Source organism: Erigeron canadensis, chromosome 1 (genome assembly GCF_010389155.1).
Source record: "Erigeron canadensis isolate Cc75 chromosome 1, C_canadensis_v1, whole genome shotgun sequence".
Lineage (NCBI taxonomy): Eukaryota > Viridiplantae > Streptophyta > Magnoliopsida > Asterales > Asteraceae > Erigeron > Erigeron canadensis.
In genome coordinates this window covers 879313-903203 of record NC_057761.1, presented here as the reverse complement: position 1 = coordinate 903203, position 23891 = coordinate 879313, and the positions used below count along the sequence as shown (strand labels likewise).

The 23891-nt window shown below is 34.9% G+C and overlaps 1 protein-coding gene and 1 pseudogene across 1 annotated transcript; one reads left to right on the top strand and one right to left on the bottom strand.

Moving 5' to 3' along the window:
- Nucleotides 1–546: 546 nt before the first annotated feature.
- Nucleotides 547–11957, top strand: LOC122582642 (annotated as a pseudogene).
- Nucleotides 11958–14144: 2187 nt separating this feature from the next.
- On the bottom strand, nt 14145–16068 carry LOC122597850 (7-ethoxycoumarin O-deethylase-like). Its single transcript, XM_043770427.1, has 2 exons — nt 15113–16068; nt 14145–15001 (listed from the first exon to the last, which is right to left on the bottom strand). The coding sequence occupies exons 1-2, from the start codon at nt 15986–15988 to the stop codon at nt 14393–14395; spliced, it is 1485 nt and encodes a 494-aa protein (XP_043626362.1). The 5' UTR covers nt 15989–16068; the 3' UTR covers nt 14145–14392.
- Nucleotides 16069–23891: the final 7823 nt, after the last annotated feature.

The following is a 23891-nucleotide window of genomic DNA, read 5'->3' as shown; positions in this document are numbered from 1 at the left end:
TGTTTGATGTAGTGTGTGAGGGAGAGACATCGAAATTTGTCGGACTATTTCATTACATTACCAAAAATAAAAAGTAAATATATACTCGTACTATAGTAAAAAGTGATGGAATGGGTGCTAGAGTTGTAAAGCATTGAGATGAACATATGACCTAAAAACTAAGACTTGCCTGAACCCGAACTGATAGGGTAAGGGGCCGGGTCATAGGTTTGATTTTGTTGCATGGTCGGTTTCGGGTTTGCATGGGCTCGGCCGGGTAATGTTGGGTTTTGACACGTAATGAACAAATATACCTTAAACCCGAGAATCGAACCGAACCTACCGATCGGGTAACGAGTCGGGTCACTGGCAGTGGTGGAACCAGAAACTTTTGTTACGGGTAGCACAAATCTAGTTACTGGTCTATCCTTTTTTTCAGTTTGCTTTGAACTTTAATAAACCTTTATGATTAACCTTTGTAACTTTAAGAAATTAAACTCAAATGGTGGCTTTTGTTCAAAGGAAGTGATCTGTACACCATCGATTTTTAACCCTACACCATCAAATATGGTTTGTACAATACAGTAAGCACATTTGAAGAGCAAACTTTGTGATGTATAACCAAAAATTAATTGTGTATAGATCATCACCTTGTTCCTTGTTTAATGAGTTCAAAAACTAAAAACAAAACGATCACAAGATTTAAGGAACAGTATAGCATATATTATTATGTGTTTGTAATTTTTTATATAATCTTATTTGTTAATCGAGTAATCTTGTTGTTTTTATAAATACTATGCCATATCTATTTCTACTCTTAAAACTATCTTAAATATGTGTATGTCAAAATTTGAAGATTGGTCTCTCCCAAAAAACGTTAGTGTTTACCAAGTGTAGTCCACATCGACAGGTAATTTTGTTATTTTTGTTTCATGTTGTCATCCATTCTAATTAGACGGGTTGCACTTCGTGGACAAAGTTGAGTGCCTCTCATGTGTCACCGGGTTGAATTTTATAATACCGTCGAGTTTCGGTTTGCACGGGCTGGGCTGGGCCGGGTTGGGTTGTGTTTTGACCCTGGTAGAGCATTATTCTTGTTCATATAAAACCCTCTTCTTTGATAATATCAAACCATGATTCTTTTTCAGTGGCAGACAAAAATCCGCACAAACACGTTCGGCAACTTCTTCTTCTTCATGTTCACTCCTTGAACAACTCGGTGGTCTTAAAATTTCCAAACAAGGTACCCCTGGCACACTCTCTATGATTAATCGATTGATTATTATTCTTATATTATTGTTATTTAGCATCCAAATCCCTTTATGTATTTATTTAGGTTATCGGTTGGTAAGTCGTTGTTTTTACTCCCTACTGAGGGCTGTTTGTTTGGCTTATTTTAGATAAGCCTGAAAATCTGTTCAATGATCTTTTTAATTTAGATTGCTAGCTAATAGTAATAGGGATTTGTTCATGAAAGTGTACTAAACTCTGCTCGGTTTGCTATTGTGTGTGTTAAACTCTCTATCGTGTGTATTAAAATCTATTATTAATTTTATCACGGTTGATGTGATGCAGATGTCGTTAAGGATGAACCGACAATCAATGTCCCTGATTCGATTTTCATAAGAAAGATGATAATCCTCTCGGGATCCTCAAGAATGTAATATACAAGTATTTCGACACCAACTACAACAATCAGTTTCATAAGTTTGCCCTATTGTCACCACTAAACAGGTATGATCCAGTTTCGGTTTTCTTGAATTTTGTTGCTGGAGTTTTTAGCTTCACTATTGTGGCTTAAGTAATTGAAGTAAGATCACTTGCTTTATGGATGGTTAGGTAGTCTTACATATACCCGAGTAATCAGTTTTAATTGTTGCCAATAAACAAGTATTCTGAAACATGCTGCATGTATCAAGGATACTTTTCCATTCTTTCCTTATGCTCCAATGGTTATATGGTATGATGGAATGGGAATGGGAGAATGAGAAAGGGAATTACTGATAAGAACTAGCAACTGTAACTCACAAATCTGAAGAAACAATTCACGACAAAAACAATCAAAGCCGGCTGTGAACCGAAGTTGGCTGTGTACAATTGATTAATAGATAATCTAGGTTTAGAGCCCTAGTAACTCCACAAGTTCTGTAATAATATTCTCAATAATACGACACATTGGCCTACTGGCCTTATTTATCCAAGACTAACCTTGGAACACAAGTAATTACTAAAATAAATAAACTAAACATTGAAAATGACACTTTCCACCCTTCTAGTTCTGTCCAGCCTTGTTCCTCTTCTTTTTTCGTAAATAAACTTCTCCCCAGCTCTTCACAACCTTTTGACTCGGACGCTGGTTCACATCATTACCCCCATCCCAAAGAGCCACCTTGTCCTCAAGGTGAAAATCCGGAAACTGTTCACTAAGTTGATCAAACTTCTCCCATGTAGCTTCCTCCACTGGTAGCCCTTCCCATGAAACGAGAACTTCCTTGTCAGCCTCCATATGGGAAGGCAGGGTAGTTTCAATCCGCACATTCCCTACCGCTTTTCTTAACCGAGATACATGAAAAACATTATGAATTGCTGATCCAGCCGGCAATTTCAATCGATAAGCCACCCTCCCAACTTTGTTCAACACCTCAAATGGCCCATAATACCTGGGTGCCAACTTCTGATTCACTCTGTTAGCTACTGTAGATTGCCGATATGATCTTAATTTTAAATAGACCATCTCACCCACCTCAAATACCATATCCCGTCGTTTCCCATCAGCTTGACTTTTCATGATTTGTTGAGCTCGTAACAACTGAACCTTTAAATCCTCCAATACCCGATCGCGCTCCATCAAAAACCTATCCACCTCAAACGTATTCACATTGCTAGTATCATAGTGTATCATTCTTGGAGGATCTCGACCATACATTACTTTAAAAGGGGTCATAGCTATCGACGAATGATACAAAGTATTATACCAATACTCCGCCCAAGGTAACCATTTAAGCCACTCTTTTGGCTTAGTAGAAACAAAACACCGCAGATAAGTTTCAAGACTACGATTGACCACTTCTGTCTGTCCATCCGTCTGTGGATGATAGGCTGTACTACGCTTAAGATCAGTTCCCATACTTCTAAATAATTCCCGCCAAAAGTGACTCACAAAAACCTTTTCTCTGTATAAAATTATTGACTTTGGGATACCATGTAATCGGACCACTTCATTGATAAAAACATTTGCAACTGATGAAGCTGTATAAGGATGTGCGCTCCTTTACTCAAGCGGTCCACCGCCACCATAATAACACTGTAACCCCCTGATTTTGGCAACCCATCAATGAAATCCATCGTCAATTCTTCCCAAATATGTAACGGTAATGCCAATGGTTGTAACAGACCTGCTGGAGATAGATGGGAATATTTATTCCGCTGACAAACATCACACGCAGCCACCATCTTAGCAATATCCCTACGCATTCCTACCCAGGAAAATTCCCTTGTCATTCTTTGATATGACTTCTGAGTAACCTCATGGCCTCCAATAGCACTTCCATGAAGCTGATCAAATAGACGTTGGGTCCAATAAGATCCCCGCGGAATTACTAACCTTCTTTTGTAACGCAACTCGCCATTTATATTAGTATATCCGTCCATACCCATTTCTCCTTGTTCCATTCTATCACGAATTGCTACCAACTCTGGATCCGTCTTGAGCAACATCAGCAAATCCTCATCCAACTCTACTGTTGTAATTGTCAACTCTTGCAATTTTGAAACCTCACCCCGTCGAGATAGTGCATCAGCCGCGCCATTCTCCTTTCCTGGTCTTACCTAATGTCAAACTCATATCCCGATAATTTAGCAATCCACTTCTGATGATCCCCGGGCACTGCGCGTTGCTCTAGCAAAAACTTAAGACTTTTCTGGTCGGTCAATACAGTAAACTTACGGCCTAACAGATAGGGTCGCCACTTTTGTACCGCTAAAACAATTGCCATCAATTCCCGTTCATATATCGATTTCAACTGAGCCCGTTTAACCAAAACCTGACTGAAATAAGCGATGGGTTTTCCTTCTTGCATTACAACCGCCCCAACCCCACTGCCTGATGCATCCGTTTCAATCACAAATTCCTTGGAAAAATTTGGTAATGCTAAAACTGGAACTGTTGTCATTACCCGCTTCAACTCTTCAAAAGCGCTGGTAGTATCATCAGACCACTTAAATCCCTCTTTTTGTAGCAAGATAGTCAATGGACGAGCAATCGTACCATAATCCTGAACAAATTTGCGGTAATAACCCGTCAACCCCAAAAATCCTCTTAATTCCCTTATTTTACGTGGCTGAGGCCAATTAATCATAGCATCAATCTTAGCTGGATCAACCTGAACCCCACAACTCGTGACAATATGACCCAAATAATCCACCCGTTCTTGGCCAAAAATACATTTTTTTTGGTTACAATATAGCCCCTCCTCCCGTAAACGCCCAAAAACCACGGATAAATGAGCTTTATGATCTTCCATATTTCGACTATATACTAAAATATCATCAAAGAAAACAAGCACGAACTTTCGTAAATAGAGACGAAATACCTTATTCATGAGAGACTGAAACGTTGACGGGGCATTTGTCAACCCGAATGGCATTACCAAAAACTCATAATGACCTTCATGGGTACAAAAAGCCGTCTTGGGAATGTTGGACTCTTTCATGCGTATTTGATGATATCCCGATTTTAAATCCAGTTTGGAGAACACAGTTGCTCCATGCAACTCGTCTAACAGCTCATCAATGACTGGGATAGGAAATTTATCCAACGCAGTAGATTTGTTTAAAGCTCTATAATCCACACAAAGCCTCCAACTTCCATCTTTCTTTTTAACCAATAACACAGGACTAGAAAAAGGACTGCTACTAGGCCGAATAACACCAGACACCAACATCTCATTCACTAATTTTTCAATCTCATCCTTTTAAAATTGCGGGTTTCGATAGGGTCGCACGTTAACAGGTTGTGATCCGTTCTTTAAATCTATAGCATGTTCATGCTCCCTTGATGGAGGCAAACCTGTAGGCATTAGAAAAACATCAACAAAGTCAGTTAGAAGGTCATCCAATGTGGGATTAACCTGGGAGCCTGACCCCACCACCACGTCCAACTCCCTCAAACACAACAAATATCCCGCGTCGACTTCCCCCACGTCCTTAGCCAAGGCTCGTAAAGTCGTCTCACCACCTCGTAACCCCGGTTCACCTCGCAAAGTAACCCGTCGCCCCTCATGATGGAAAGACATGGTTAACGGCTTAACGCGTCCCAATTAACCCGCATATCACCTAAACTGTGCAACCACTTCATCCCCAAAATAACATCCGTACTTCCCAATTCTAACGGATAAAAGTCCTCTTCCACCTCAATCTCTGGAAAACACAATGGCACTTTGCGACACAGTCCCACACTCCTATCCACTTGCCCATTACCTAGATCAACCTCTCTTGACCGCACCCCGTGGATTACCAAATTAAGTGATGCAACCAGCTGTACTAATAAGAAGTTATGCGTAGCTCCACTATCAATCAACACAACCACATCCCAATTTTCTATTTTTCCTTTGATTTTCATCATTTGAGGTGATGAAAACCCCACCACAGAATGGTCAGACACAGAAATAGTGTCCAAATGTACATATTCCTCCTCCTCGTCCTCGGAATCCTCTGCATCTTCAGGTGCAATAATTAACTCTAAACACCGTAAAGTCTTGTCAGGGCAACGATGTCCTGGTCCAAACTTATTATCACAACGGAAACATAAACCCTTCGCCTGTTTATCAGCCATCTCAACATCAGTAAGCCGTCTAAATGGTGGTTTGGTTTCCCACTTTTAGTCAAATCACTTGATGACTTAATAGCTAACAACCCTCCTCCCGATATCGTTTTTACCCCCGAAGCAGTACGGCCTGACCCTTGCTTAAATCCTACTCTTCCCATCGTAACCCCTCCACTCATGCGATCCTCATCGACCATAATTGCCAATTTGATTGTAAGAATCAACCCCCGTGGTTGCAAAAGACGAACAGCCGATCTGATCTCAGGCTTTAATCCTTTAACCCCCGTGGCTGCAAAAGACGAACAGCTGATCTGATCTCAGGCTTTAATCCTTTAATAAAGGTTCCCAACATTACATCTTCCTAAACACCAACCAACTGCGCTGCTAGCTGTTCAAACAAACTCACATACTCCCTGACAGAACCCTCTTGCTGAATTGCTAAAAACTGTTCATACAAATTACCAGCTTGTGAAGGTTGAAACCTGTCTAACACACTTGTTTTTAGCATATCCCAATGACCAATGGGATCACGTTTTTCTCGCCAACGAAACCAAGCTATTGCTTGACCCTCCAAACACAGTAATGCAGCTCTAAACCGCTCGTCAGAAGTAACAAACCCTTGAACATCGAAAAACCTTTCCATCTTGTAAATCCATCCAGACATGTCTTCCCCGTCAAACAAAGGCATCTTCAACTTACATAAACGATAATCTCCCTGATGCACGGGCTTATCCCCAAACTGATTGCTTCCATGCTTGAAGATCTGGTCACGAAACAACCCTGATCGCTTGCTGTTCAACCCGTTATTTGGTTCTGGAAACGAACCAGAAGCATTTCCCGCCTCAAAATTCCCAAACCGCAACTCGGATTGCCCAATTGGACTGATCGGACGACCCCCCGACCATCTTTTGTACTCGAGATCTGAATTAATTACCTCAGCTTCTTTAGACTTTGAAACCGTAACACTTGGTTCTGGCATGGTGGTATATGGAATCGCTACCGAAGAAACTGGAGGTTTAAATTGTTCCTGGAACTTAGCTGTAACCAAATCCAGAATTTTGTTAGTAGTTTCCTCCAAGGTAGCTTTGAAATCCGCTGCCATCTCCTCCTGTTCAAGCCGCAATTGATCTAATCTACTCTCAACAGCTGCTGCCCTTTCCTCCAATTCTCGCTTAAAATTCAGAAAGTCAGCATCTACCTCATTAACTTTTCGAGTCATCTTTCCCACCAGTCGCAAGAGCAAAGGCTCTGATACCAATTGATAAGAACTAGCAACTGTAACTCACAAATCTGAAGAAACAATTCACGACAAAAACAACCAAAGTCGGCTGTGAACCGAAGTTGGCTGTGTACAATTGATTAATAGATAATCTAGGTTTAGAGCCCTAGTAACTCCACAAGTTCTGTAATAATATTCTCAATAATACGACACATTGGCCTACGAGCCTTATTTATCCAAGACTAACCTTGGAACACAAGTAATTACTAAAATAAATAAACTAAACTTGAAAACGACACTTTCCACCCTTGTAGTTCTGTCCAGCCTTGTTCCTCTTCTTTTTTCGTGAATTAACTTCTCCCTAGCTCTTCACAACCTTTTGACTCGGACGCTGGTTCACATCAATTACCTCTCGCGTTTGTTTTACCAAAAGAAAGGAAATATCACTGCACTGTTGCATTCTCATTCCCTAGTTTTCATTCTCTAAAATAAGTAAAGAATGGCAGTGAATGAAAATTTTCAAAGGAGTGTTTCTCACTTTCCAGTAATGTGTGAATGAAAAAAAGGGGGCATAATAGGTGTCAGTACGTGATCGCACATTCAATCACATCCCCTAAAAGTTTTCATATTTTTTCTTTGAGGTAATGACGGTTCACTGTGTATTACTACCATATCAATTATCTTTTTAGAATTCCTACATCATTTTCTATAATTGATCTTGCAAATCATCAAGTGAGGTTAGTTTTATCATGTATATATTCTGTTAATAATTTTTTCTTTTTCACCTTCAATTGAGCTGCCGATGCTACTATTAGAAGTTATATATATATATCTGGGCAAGTGTGACCAGTAAAAAATATGAAGGTTTAACCGAATATGAGAAAACACATCGACCATGATTATCTATGGATTTACGAGTACAAACATTGTTGATTTTTTATTGACCAAAATTATATTATGATAAACTTGACTAGTTATTTAAATGAACTGAAATGGAAGAATAAAAGATGCTTGTCTATTACTCATTCTCACATTTTATACCAAGCAATTGAATTGAAATCCTTTCTTTATGTCCATTCTCATTCACATCATTCCCATTCTTCATTACAATTCCATTCTCTATAATACACTCGTACCAAACGCCCAAGAGTTTAGTTGACAATGAATTAGCATTCATTGAGATACATATCTATATGTGTGTGTGTATCATTGGTTGAGTTTCTGCATAATCATTAGCGTAGTGCTTTTAGCCATTAATTGAAACTTTCTTCATGCAGAACTTTGATGATATTCTAGTGCCTGCTGATCATGTAAGCAGGAGTTACAATGATACGTACTATGTTGATGCAAAAACTGTGCTGAGGTGCCACACTAGTGCTCATCAGGCTGATTTATTAAGGGAAGGGTAGCCAATTTTCTTGTTACTGGTGATGTTTATCGTAGAGACTTCATTGATTCAACTCATTACCCTGTATTCCATCAGGTATTTTTTTTTTTTGACTTTTACAAATAACTAAGGGGGTCTTTGGATGCACATTTTGATGGTTATTCGAATAATCATTGGTTAGTGTCTGGCTTAAAGTGATCGTATAATGATTTTTCAATTATTCAGGGTCAAAACTATGGATTAGAAATTGGGCAGGTTGGGTAATGGGTCAATCTGGGCAGGTCTTTGATTTGGGTGGAAAGCAGTTGGCTTGGGTCGACCAGGAACACTTTTGTCCAGTTACTTTTTGAAGCTTTTCTTTGAAGAATAGCTGTGTAAGAATATGACCAGAAAAGCAAGAATATTTGCATAGTTATTTGAATTGTATGCTTTGAAAATACCCTTTGCCGACTTTCGACATGTTTGTTCTGTGTATATTATAGCCAAGTTTGTTTTGATTTTACACTTTGTTCATTCGGAGAAAAAACTTAACCCTTTATAACCCATTATATGAATATTTAGATTTGCAGCTCATGATCGCTTTAAGAACACTCGTATCCTAAAAAATAACTAAAATAACTGATTATAGATTCATTGTACAATTCAATTCACAATTCCCAGTTTCAAAACATACATCGGAATGCCCTGAAAACCTTGTTTATAATCCTCGTGTGCTCAATGGTTCTATATATGATATTTTGCAGATGGAAGGAGTTAGAGTGCTCAGTCCAAATGATTGGAATGATTCTGGCATGGATGGCACCGTATATGCTGCTCAAGATCTAAAAGCATGCCTTGAGGGACTGGCACACCATCTTTTTGGTAAGAGATCGAACTTATTATCTATTGGATTTTGCTAACCATAGCCTTGGGCTTTGGTTATCGCACAATAAAGTGTTGTACATAAAGATAACCACCCTTTAAAAGTAATGTTAACTGCCAATACAACATTTTATTACATGTTAGGATATGTTTAGCAAAATCTTTAAATGTAATAGTCTGTTATTAAGTTGTACTTCATGGTACGAGAGATAATATTATCTTTTTTAAATTTAGATTGAAGTAACTAAAAGGTGAACACCCACTCATGTAATAATAATGAATATGATGTTCTGCTGTATGTTCCTATAGGTGCATGATTTCCCTTTTTGCAAAGTTATAATTGGAGATCAGTTCATTGCTGATCAATGATTACTACAAAAATATTGATAGCATTATTTGGTCAAAGAAATTTCTGTACCTTGTCATCATTAAGTTGCACTTTAGCTTTACAAGTGATAACTAAAATCTTGCAATTTTGCACTTGGAAGTAATGCATACATAATTATTGTGGTACTAATTGGATCTTGTATGCAATTACAAGATGCATTTGCAAATTACAATTTTATTGAAATTTCAGGTCCTGTCGATATGCGTTGGGTTGATGCTTATTTTCCGTTTACTAATCCATCTTTTGAACTCGAGATATATTTCCAGGTAAAACTTACTCTTGATCTATCTCCATGCTGGGTGTTGTATTTTCTAATAAATTATTTAATGTTAAATGATTATTCAGGAGAAGTGGTTGGAGGTTCTTGGTTGTGGTGTGATGGAACAAGAAATATTAAAGCGGGACGGAAAAACTGATAATACAGCTTGGGCTTTTGGACTTGGTTTGGAGCGTTTGGCAATGGTCGTATTTGACATCCCTGATATCAGACTCTTTTGGTCTACTGATAAGTGATTGATACAGTCAAATTGGGTAATGTTTTGGTATATCTTGTGTTGAGGTAACTACAAAACACTATATTTCTTAAATTTGAGAAGTCTATTTTATATAGCAAGTGTCTGGTAAGGTTAAAATAAATGTTGTTTCAGCAATACTATTACTCTTTGAATAATATAATTTTGAATATGTATCTATCAAAATTATGATTTGGACAACTTTCAACATGGTTGACCCTTTTTCCTTGAAGCTAAACTTTTTTAGGTGTTCGTTACAAGGTATAACCCAATTCGACCCATCGATAAGTAAATGGGTGGAAGTTGACCTCTAGTTTTGACTGGCCCTTTATATGGATGGCTTTGAAAAATCGATATCACTGTTGCATGATTGATATCTATGCATGGCTATAATGTATTTTCCATCTTCCCATAACGATGCAGTTTACAAAAGGTGAACTTAAGATCAAATTCACGCCATTTTCTAAGGTATAAATTCATATCTATGTACACATGGTTTCCCAAAAGTTAAGTTCGCTGTCTTATCTTTATCTGTATGGATCACCGAGATACCCTTTTCAATATGTGTTTTCATAGGAGTAAATTTTTTAATTTTTTAGTGAGTTATATTATAAGACTTTTAACATTAAGTTTATTGTTTGCAGTATCCGCATTGTTATAAAGACATGAGTTTTTGAATCAATGATTCATTTATTGAAAATAATCTGTGTGAGATTGTTAGAGAGGTTGCTGGTGCTCTCGCCGAAGAGGTATAAAATCAATTGATTGGTTGTCTCTAGTAATATTGAATCAGAATAGATAAAAAATAATATTAAGTAAAAAATATATTTTTCGATTGGTTTTGGAAGTTGTTTTTTAAAAATATTTTTACTTGAAGTGTCCATTCCCAGGCTTTAGTTGCCCTTATGATTATTGAAGGAAAACTTCGTAGAAAAACTTATTTATATGTGGTTAAAGAATTACAGAAGAATTATGTGTTAAATGTGCAATAACCTAAAAGCCCAACCTTCGGGAAGGGGCTTTTAGGTTATTGGACATAAGCCCTGATAAGCATTTCTTGAGGATCCTATTTTCATAACTCAAACACATGTCCTCACACAAAGGTAACATTTTCAATCCCTTTACTTATGAAAGGGTTGATTATTGGAAATGTTTCTGGGTCAGTCCAACCGGACCTGGGCCGTTTCAACTCGAACCAACTATGACCTGTTAGGTTGTCACCCAACTCAACCAAACCGGCTTTGTATCCACCTTCAAGTCACGAGTTAAAAAATTAGGTTTTCGAGTCTAGTCAAAAAGCACGAGTCGACAACTATGTCTGCCTTATTCTTTCTTGTTCAACATTCAGGTACAACTGATTGACACTTTCACCAACCAAAACGGAAAGACTAGTCATTGCTATAGGATTACATATTGCTCCATGGAGCGTAATCTTACAGACGAGGAAATTAACAAACTTCAGGTATCATTCATCTTCAGATATTGGAATCGAAGTTCTTTACTTTTCTTTGAATAAGTCCTCTTTCACTTTCTTTGTGACGCCGGTACGTGTTGGATTTTGACGCAGGGGGAAGTTATAGATAAGGTGCAAAGTGAGATGAATGTTGAACTAAGATAATTTCCGTTATCAAAATGAAAATTTGAGAGTACCTTTCATCTATTTACAGCATCATTTGTTTTTCGATTGATGAGATCATTCATAAGTTGCACTGTTTCATTATATGTACCCTACGGGTCTTATTTGACACCGTTCAAAACCACCAAAATATATCATATACATTTATTTACTCGTGTTGGAAAAAATAAGACAAAGGTATGCATAGTAGACTATCTGGCCAACAAAATGACATTATGTTGTCTGCCTATCTTTCTCAATAATGCATACAAGTAATGAGGTACAAATCTTGTTACAAAATGCGCTGCTTTTATAACTGTGTTGCCTAATTAATGTGCACCACCCCAGCTCCCCAGCATCCCTGTACCTCGTTAGGAACACCATCTCTTCCGTCTCCATGCGATTTGATGATGACCCAGGACCAACTGATTCATTTCATGAAACCGTACTATCAACATGACTATCACTAGTGCAGTGCCTGTCAATGGAGTGAACAGAAATCAATCAATAGATATTCAAGTGAAATCTGATGCCTATATTTATTGGGGTAACACAAATTTGATCTATACATACTTGATGCTTCAATAGTTATTAGTGAAGTATTATGAAAATACTATTCCGAACCTTTGAAAGGAAACATTTCTTAGGCGATGGTAAGTTTCGAAAATAAACACTGGGCGACTTTCAATACGTTTGACTCGTTCCCACTTTACCCAAATATTGTTTTTGACCCATTTGACTACTCTGAGATAGAACACTCAGCAACCCAACAACACAGTCAACACCCTTTTGACTCGTTTGAGATAAGACACAATCACATGATCCAGTTATCAGGTTCTGTCTTTACATTACTGGAAAGAACTCTCAGCAACCCAAGAACACTCCATCAAATTTCTGCCTCATAACTTCTAAGATTCAATAGTTAAGACCAACTACAACCGATAAGCTGTAGTTAGTGGTTTTAACTGTAATTCTTACAAGAAAGCTTACCATAAGCATTACCGATTATGGCTTTGATTTTGAAATCCAGTTGTGACATGTAAAAGGACCATAAGGGCCAATAATTGATATTTGGAACATATATTTGCCCAATAAACTTCCTTGAACAGCTGAGTGCGCGAGCTAGATTAATTATTGATAACGTAGCTGATATAGAAGCTTGACTTGCTACAAAGGCAGATAATATTGCAATGATAAACATTGGTCAGTATATAACTTCTGAAACATTTAAACTATGCATATTACTACAAAATGCCACGTTCATTTATAAAAATGCATCATAGACTTGCTCCTTGTTTTTCATGAGGTAGGGTGCTTGTCCGCAAAATAGGCTAAAAGAAGGCAAGGGAACACAACAGTTGTAAATGCAATCTGAATTGCTGAAAATGTGGTAGATCAGCAAATAAAGGCTCAGTCCATGTTTAGTGTCAGCAATAACAAATATATCATATATGTTCACTAAATTATTGACGAGCTACATTACATAAATGACTAACTGTACAGTTAACGAGCGTGAAAATTTTTATAACTTTTCTATTTATTGATTATTCATAATAAACTAACTGTATAATTAGCAAGGAATCAAAGTTCTGATTCTGATGAGGATGAGTGTGCGAGTGATATAACCCGGCCTGAATCCATAATCCATAATCTATTCAGCTTTCGTGTTACCACTCACAGCCATTAAGACACTCACACACTCATCCTAGCTCATAAAACTTTGATAACTGGTAAGTCTATTTCTGAGCATCATCTATTCCGTGGGGTTTTACACGCCTTTTCAAATTACTTAATGTTTCTTCTAGATGCGAGATATACCCCTATAACATAGATATTAATTTAGAACTTTTTAAAACTTTTAGTCGAACTTCGTCGACATTTACATACTCACCTTATTTAATTACAACTTAATTTATTTTAATAACTATGAATTTGGGTGACTTACCATGCATGAGTTATATATGCGATATGCGTTCGGAATACCCATACAATATATGGGACTAAAGGTTTCTACCTATTTACTCTTTTCAAACTATGAACTCGGGTGTTTACATTACATGCAAACTACAATATGTGAGTATATTATAACTTACAGATTTATTAATGAATTGAATACATCCAACGGAAATTATTCAATTCGGCTGCGTTGAATAGATACTATGCTTCTTATCTTTCTTATTATACTATACTCAAAGAAAGAGTTTAGTATTTAGAAGTGTAACAAACTTTTACATTTTTTCTATTGTATTAATGTAACTTACATTTGGTGCATTGTAGGAAAAAACTTTGTAAAACTGTTTAAATAATGTAACATTTTGACATGCACCAATCGAAAAATTACACGTGCTAGCTCATATAATTTGCCACGTATACACTTTTACATTATTTAAACAGTTTTACAAAGTTTTTTTCTACAATGCACCAAATGTAAGTTACATTAATACAATAGAAAAAGTGTAAAAGTTTCTTCCACTTCCAGATACTAAACCCTTTTAATTGGTAGAAGAAATGCCAAGAGCTTTAATACACTATCTACAAAAAGGACCCATTTAATTGATTGAAATAAAAGGAAATAAGTTATGATATGGAATAGTGATCAACAAAATGCTAATTTAGCGGTGTTGGAACAACACAAAGAGGGATGGCCTTTTGTAAGGTGAGTCCAAACTTCTCAGTCATGTCTAACTCATTTGGTGAAGATGTGGTATCTATCTTCCAATCAAAGTTATTCAATAATGAGCCCAACATCATCGGTATCATACGCATTGCAAGTAGCAAACCAGGGCATTTCCTTCTCCCAGCGCCAAACGGGATTAGCTCAAAATCCTGACCTCGGACATCAAACTTGGATGCCAAGAATCTCTCTGGCTTGAACTCTTGCGAGTCTTCCCAAATGGTTGGATCTCGTCCTATGGCGTATGCATTCACAAGCACCTGTGTGTTTTCTGGGATGGTGTATCCATTGAGTTTGACTTGTTTATTAACTTTCCGAGGAATCAAGAAGGGTACTGGCGGATGCATTCTTAATGTCTCCTTTACAATGCAGGACAAGTAAGGTAGCTTCGGGACATCATCCTCTGTTACAATTTTGCCTTTACCAATGACTTCTTCAAGTTCCAATTTGGCTTTCGTCATGACCAAAGGGTTGCGTAGTACTTCTGACATTGCCCATTCTAATGTGTTTGAGCTTGTATCAGTCCCAGCAGAAAATAAATCCTATTTTATGGCACATATCAGAAAAGCAACAAGAAGTGACATATGTATATCAAAGTATATATATATTAGCGAATCAGGTTAAATATTTTTTTGCATATATACTTTACTTACCAAGAACAAGCTGTTGATGTGTGCCCGGTTAATCTCATCGGGATTCTCTTGACTAATTTTCAAACACACTCCCATTACATCATTTTGGTTTGATCCGTCTATCCCCAACCTCTCTTCAATCATCTGCTCAAATATCTCCAGAATCTTCTCAAAATGGTGACCCACTCTTCTTCTGATCCCCTGTGGATCCATCTTTTTTAGCAACGGAAAAATGTCCACTAGATTTTGCTTCCCTATTTCAACCATGATATTTCCAATCACGTTTCTAAATTCCTTGCCCGAATCTTCATACGGGTCTGTTAAATCCTTGGAGAAAATAGTGTTGGATAACAGATTCAAGCTGGTTCTAAAAGCAGCGCGACCAATGTCCACCGAATCATTCGATTTGCTGGCTTTGGTGCAATATGCTATGAGCTCATGCACTTTTTGGCCCCTCAGGTGCTGGTTGGCATCAAGGGAATTACTGGCGAAGATGTTATTGTTAAGGATCCTACGCAGCGTTCTCCACTGAGTACCTACGGGGAGCCATACAAGGGAGTGCTGGGAGTGATTACGGGCATGGACTGCATCCGGGATATGTCTACTCGAGAAGGCAAGGTCTTGCTTTTGGAGCACTTCTTTCGCGGCTGCGGCCGAGGATATGACTAGTGTGGTTACGTGACCGAGTCGTAAGGACATTATCGGGCCATAGATCTTGGCTAGTTTGGCTAAGGAATGGTGTGGTTGGTCACCGAGCAAGTGGAGGTTTCCAATTATCGGCAATGGGGTTGGACCCGGAGGTAATGAGTTTCTGGATTTGCTAACTCCAAAATAAGATAAAGTGACTCGTATAAGTATGTAAGATAGTAGTAAACCAACAATAACCAGATAGTCCATTGATGCTATTTCTAGGCTAGTATATTTGAGTTGTGTCAAGACAAGGATTCTAATTGTATTTATATATACTTCATGATGATACCCAAGGCTGAAATTTACTAAAACTTTGGAGGTTCCGTGCAATTAAGTATCTAAACGTGGCTTTGGAATTTGAAGGCTAACCAACGTATACACTCAATAATAGCCACACAAAGTTGTGCAAGACTACAAGCCACACAAAATTGTGTAAGACTACAAGAGTACAAGCCCAACTTAAACTTTTTGTTATATTTTATATTATTCTTTTATGTATATATAATAGTAAAAGTAATTAGATTTTAGTCTTTCTATACTAGAAGGATACGAGCACAATGTGGCGATGATGACGATGATTTATGGTGGCGACGTTGAGTCATGTAGATTGTTGTATTTGTAATTAATGTCAAAGAGGTAGTGAAAACTTTTTATAAGAATGAAAGAATAACAAGTTGTATAAATTAGCTTTTTTTTTGTAACGTTCGTGTCACGAGACGGCTAGCCATTACATTCAATTGGGCAGACAATCATTAGCGACTGATCCACGAAGTTAGGGAACCACAGGGGAGGAAAACCACACCAATTTAGCCGCTACAAAAGACACGACGTTAAATTAGGGGAAAACCTTGCTTGCTTGAATTCAAACCTTGGTCTCCCAAGGCCTAAACTTTATAGAAAGACGGTGATGTCCACTGCATTATCAAGGAAGTTGAGCTAGAAATTTTGAAAGGTAGTAAAGATACACAGGTGAATTAAAATAATAATATTTAATATTTAGATTATGCATGGTAATATATAGACATGTATATACATCTATAAATTTTAAAACTTTTCATTTTAATTTAGAGTCGATATCTAAGAGTTAATAAATTTGTTAATGTTCATATTTTATTCAGTTTTATATATAATTTTTAAAATCCAGTAAATTGTAGATTTTTAAAGATGAAAAGTATAGATACTTTTTTAAATACTAGTAGATACATGTGTAATGCAGCGACGGTGGTGAATGGTGAAGACAGGTGGCGTCGGTGGCGGTCGCAGCGGTGAGGTGACGATGTTGTTATTAATGTAAAAATAAATTATTTAATGAGAGTAGTATAATTATTTTTATAATTTTACTAAAGGTATTATAGCTATATTAGACAAAAATATTTAAATCAGTTAACAAAAGGAGATAGGTATTTAAGTATTTCAAAGACCGAAAGTTAAAAAAAAGCAAAAAAGTTAAATGTAGAAATGTTTTTATTGTAAACTAAGCTTTTGATTGATTAATTAAGAGTGAAGAGGTTAAATGTAGCTCTAATGGTTACATTAATGAACATAAAAAAAATTGTATTTTTCATATCAAATATTCACTAACAAAACTTTAGATTAAATGTACAACTATTTTATGTATTTGAACGACAGTTTATGAAAACTCAAATGGAAATGTAAAATTTCTCTTTGTTCTTCTCAAATAAGAATTTATTGAATTGAAAAGGCCAAATGATTGAAAAGGGTTCAACTATTAGTACTAAAAGTATAACTACATCAAAATAAGTGGATTTGTAAGCCAATTAATCCACCAAGATATACTATTTTATTTTTTTTATATCTACTACAAACTATAAATAAGAATAACAGACAATGGATTTAAAGAGGAAATCTTTGTTGAACTTTTTTAGACGAGAAAACTCCCTTCCAATTAGGCTATTTCTAATGGGGTGTCTTTGGATATTCTTTGTCGTTGAAGCTTGTCCAAAACTAAGGATTTTTTGAAGGATGCCCTTACCTAAGGATATGCTCTTACTTGTCCTTATCTAATATAATTTTGTTTTTAGTTGGAGGTAAAAAGATATGTAAGGATACGTAAGAATGTTTGTATGATTGATGATAAAATGATAGGATTTGAAGGATTTATAAGGATGTATACGGATTTTTAAGGATATGATGTGACAGCTCAATGACGCATAAGGGCGTCCTTAGCGTTGAAGATAACTATCTCCAATGGAAGGTAGTAAGGATATCCTTAAGAATCCTTAGAAATCCTTACCATATGAAGTATATCTTTAGCCAAGGATTTGTGGGTAAAAATCCTTAGCCAAGGATATGTTTTTAGGATATCCAAAGACTTGTTTGTTTGTGTATAAAATATGTAAGAATGTGTGATGATGTGAAAAATGTAAGGATATGTAAGGATATTTGTATGGTTGAAGGTAAAATTAAAGGATTTATAAGGATTTGTAAGGCCGGTGCCAACAGCTCCTTTGTGAGCTCTTCCTCAATGCCGTCAACGAGGAATCCGTTGGTAGCAAAGGCTACCAAAGGTTCGTGGGCTTCGTCGATGAAGTCCTGTCGATGGGTGGATGGGGGGGGGGGGGGGGACGGAGGGGGGGGTGTGGAGTGTGGGGCCAAATGATTTATTTCTTTTTTTTTTAATTTATATAGTATATATGTATAGTATATATTTATGTATGTGAAGAAGATAAGTTGTATTTTTTTTTTAATAATCAAACACATTTTATTATCAAAAATTCAAAAATCATCAGTAAAACAGGCCTCACAAACCGATAATAATAATGACGCCACTTTAAAATTTTTTTTTTTTTAAATTATATAATTTTGTTAAATATAAGATAAGAATAAATAAAAGTTGAGGAAGAGTTGAGTAAGAGGTGAGGAAGAGGTGATATAAGAAAGAGAAAAACTGATGTGACAGTGAGGAAGAGAGAGGAATATGTCTTGAGTTGGCAGGGGCTTAAAGATATGATATGACAGACAAATGACACCTAAGAGTATCATTAGCATTGGAGATAGCTTAATCATCCACCAACCACATAAGACTATATATGAGTTGAATAATTGTCTTCGATGCCCTGGCAACTCTCAAATCTCCAATCCACCTAAGTAGATTGGCTGGAGAGACAATTGTTTTTTTTATATATTATTATTATTATTATTATTATTATTATTATTATTATTGTCAGTATTAATACTCGTATGATATATGGATATTGTATATTTTATTATAAATTTTGTCACTGTAAAAGAATATATACTTTAAATTCAAATATCATTTTTTTATTGAGTTTAGAGACAATTGTTTTTTTATATTATTATTATTATTATTATTATTAATATTAATATTCGTATGATATGGATATCGTATATTTTATTGTAAATTTTGTCACAGTAAAAGAATATGAACTTTAAATTTAAATATCAAATTTTTTTATCATTTGATGAACTAATATATTGGTTATATATAAAGCAATAATATGGAGACTAAATTAAATTAATATTTGTTATGTAAAAGAATATACTTTAACTTTTAAATATTTAATATGATATCTAAACCTAAATAAAATCAACTTTTATAAATAAAATCTCTTATATTAATAAAACAAAATTGTTTTCAAAAGCTAAAAGGAATTAAATGGCAACCCTCATCCTTTGCTAGCACAACTTTAAAAAAATTATGACATCACAATTTTTTTTATCTTTTTATTTTCTTATTTTTTGTTTTTACCCTAAGCTCAATGTTTACTTTCTTTAAATATCTCAAACTTTCATTCTTTTTTCTATCTGCATATAAATACTTTTTAAGATATATATATAATAATAAATGAATAGTCATCCAAAATAACATTAAACCTTTTTTTTAATATTAAAATTGTGAATTTTTCAAGTTTTTTCTCTCGATATTAACGAAAAATGTTTGGATTAAAACCAATTTAACTTAAAAAACCCGGATTCAACATTAACTAGTATGTTCAAAAAGAACAATTGTCCTTAATTACATAAGTTTTGGTTTTGGTTTTTAATTTATAATATTAAGAATATTTATTAACTGGATTTTTTGTTAATTATTACTTTTCAATAATATATTGTTTCCATTAATATTTATCATATACGTATCAAGTGTTGCTCAATAGACACTGCAATCTCGTTTGAGTTTATTGATAGATTATAAAATACTTTGAGGTCCTAGGTATTGAAGTTGTGTACAATTACACACCTCACATAGATACCCTCAGCTGCTATGTGTTTACACAAGTGATATTTTCAGCTGGTTTTTGTGGAAAGTTGATAATTTCTTTTGCATTAGTCATTTTTAAGTTTGAAAACGAATTGTACCACAATTTTTAAAATATTTCCACAAGATGATAAAAGCAAAGACAATGATTTTATGTTCAGAAAAGTAATTAGGTTTATACACAACTATAACATCGTCCGAAAACCCAAAAATCATAAACAAACAAAAGGTTTAAAAAACACATCACAGACGAAACAATACCACATGTTAAGAAGTTTTCACAAAAAGTAAGCAAAGACAATGCCTTTATGTTTAGTTAGGTATACAATTAACCTATGACCTTCAGGATTTTACAATTTTATAAAAAGCTTTTAGTTTTTTTCAGAAGTTTTTTTGTCAAAAGAGCTTTCAAAAGTTTAATTTTTAAATAATAAACTTCTAGTTTAATTAAAAAAGTAGAAAACTCCTATAGAAACAGCCGCTCAAAAAGCGTTTGAAAATTTAATGGAGCTTTTTAAACATAATTACTTGTATATCATTCATAATGCTTTTCTATCGTTTTTCTATCCTTGTTCGGCAAGGAGAGGAATTACGGGTGTGGACGACTTCTAACCCGAATTCAGATTGGATTGAGAGGTGTGAGAGAAAGACAAGCAAGTTACCAAAGACACATGTCATTAGCTAAGCCTAAGAAACTATCAAATCCCATGATCATTTAAATGCATGGTCTATATCTAAAAAAGAAATAATCTTTTTAGTATTTTTGTTTACTTTAACTTCAAACAACTTATCAATGAGTCATCAACTCGTACGCTTTTTAGTATTAAAACTATATATACTTAAATCATATATGATGTAGACGTACTTATGTTTGTAAAAGGTCATTTGTTAAATTTTTCTTTTTCTGTTTTACCCGACTAACTTACATGTTTATATTAATTTTAACAAATACTTATTTGTAACTTATTATTATTATTATTATTATTATTATTATTATTATTATTATTATTATTACCATCCGTATTATTGGCGCCTGGTATCCCGACCATATTTTTAGTAACCCAACCAGACTATTAATGACAGGGAGTCTGCTTTTACTTTACCAATTTGTCATTACAAACATGGGGCTCACACTATTTTGGTTGGGATACCAAAATATTTGGTTGGGATACACCATCCGTTATTACTACTATTATTATTATAAATAAAGTGGAGTTTGTCTATGGTGTTCTTTTGTGTTTTCATATTTATGCCACCAAACATTTTTTTTTTCCACATATGGTCCTTATTTTTCTTTTTACATATTCTCAAAACAACTACACGGATACACATTACAAGCCTGGTTTTTTTCAGACAATTCCAGGAACAACCATCATCGTGTCCTATCATTCATTCTTATGTTGTCAGAATATTCACCAGAGATCAACTTACCGTCATCTTATATCCAATCTCCGACAGCTCTTTGCTGGAAACTATTGAAGTCTTTTTACACAACCTTTACGAAAGGCATTTGTCATCTTCTCTGTTATAATGTGGTACACTATTCCCACCCACACAAAATAGATACCTTCACATATAACATCCAACACCAAAGAGTGTTGCTGGCCTGAAAAAAAAGGTGTTATACTTGGTGGCGGAACATGAACATGATATTTGGGAGGGCCAAATCATTTGATGTAGTGTTATCGCCCGCTCATTTTGCATATTTCTTATTTATCGACAAGAAAAAAGTTTCCAGTTATTTGTTTATATATTATAAAAAAAACGTATAATCACATAAATAAATAAAACTAACAATATATGTATTATTCAATATTAATGCTATTTGTTGCCAATAATAATACTAGTAAGCGAAAGGATGATAAAACATTGGAAGAGGTTAACAATAAGAGAATGGTTAATAGGAAGAGGTTAACAACAAAGGGAAGAAAGGAAAAAAAATGATAATGCCAAAGTAGTGTTTGAATTCACGAAATTGACTTGAAAAAAATTGCAAAATGAGGCTTTAACCAGCTCTATTGGAGGAACTTTGTTTAGATCCAAAACTACATATATGTGGTAACTATTAAAGACCAGGGAGGGTCTTGGTCTTTATGGCGTTTCGTCCTTAGTTATACTCAACTTAAAATATTGTAAAAAAAAAAACCTTGAAATGAAGAAAATTTACAATAGAAATTAAAACTTGCTCATTCTTCAATGAGTTGGCACACAAACTCTGTTCATTGGATTGGGATTGATCTACTGGATTCATACACCTATGTATCCTTTTAAGTGTAAGCGATATTTGGTGGTGATTACTTTGGAAGCATAGGAATCATGTCATTCATCGGGATAGTAAAGAAACGTGTGGTGATGTTTTCCAATCTATTGTTTCTTATTCTTATTTATGGATTTTTAGTAGGGATAAGAAAGCTAGTATATCTTGACCAATGTGGTCAATGAATCTGTCTTTTTTTTTTATTGTAATTGTATTTATGCTTTTTGTTTTTCTTTGCTTTGGCATCTTGCCGAAGTATAGTATTAATAAAATCTCACCCGTTCAAAAAAAACAAAAAAAAACAATAGAATTTAAAAAAAAAACCTTTATAGCTGATCTTCAATTGTTTGGAGCTTTCATTTTTTATTAGGAGTATTTTCTTTTCTAAAACCAACCCAAATGTATACACAATTATTTTAAGGAAAATATTAATAAATCTTTTCATACAATTCGTATTCTAGTTGGTGTCTTGGACACATAGTTTATATTAATGAATGTAGTAAAACATAACTAGCACTTCAACTTGGTCGATCGTTAGATGAATTTTAAAAGAATAAAAAAAGGGTCGAGTAACATCAACAAGTACAATTGTTAATGAAAATTGTAAATTGTAAATATCGTCAAATATAATAAACCTTAGATATCGAAAAATGAAATCTGATCCGCAACGAAGCGCGGAGAGATATACAATACTAGTTAACTCGCTGTCAAAAAAGAAAGACATTTTTTGGTTGTAAGATGTTTGCTATAGTTTTAGGTTACCAGTAAAAAGTTTACATGTGTTTTTTTCTTTAATTACAAAACAATGTACAAATTTGGGGTGTTTATACTTCCCACTATGTGGGGTCCGGTGAGTTTTCTCTTAAGGTTGTGGGTTCGAGCCTCGGCTGACACAATCCTTGGGTTTTCCATCTAGGAATTTTTCACAAGGAGGAGGCTGAGAGACTGCAGCTTATGCTCAACATCTCGCGAGATCCAACGATAGTTGGTTAAAATTGCCTTCAGCCACATCTAAATCAAAATACACCTTTAAAAAAAAAAAGTATAAATCTAAAGCTGAGGTTCACTTTTTATTGCATGAACTATGGATTTAATTAGCCAGAACCTAGACACGAAGTCCTCGAATATGTAATTGGTTTGTTTTTTTTTTCTTGCTTGCTTTTTGGTTGTGCGTTTATCCAATCGAGCACATCTATCTATCTATAATATAACTAAATTAAAAGAAGGGATTGATGGTACACTTTTTAATCTCTCTTTTTAGCGTAATTTTCAATCCTAATTAATCATTTATTTTTCTATATCTTTTTAATTATAATTTTATATATAAATTCTATTAAAAAATAAAAAAACAAATCTTTTTCTCTCTAAAAAATTATTATATTTATACAATATAAAAAAAAACTCACGATTTGTTTATGTATTCAGGCCAACAACATGGTAAAATATTAAAATCCTTTTGATTTAGCCGATTATAAATTCTATCAATTTTGATAGCTACAATTACTATTATGTTTAGTTTTTTCTTCCAAGTATGTTAATAGTTACTAGTTCTTTTTTCTTTTTTTTCTATCTCGATCTTAAACATTCTTTTTTAATTTATATGCATTAATTATATT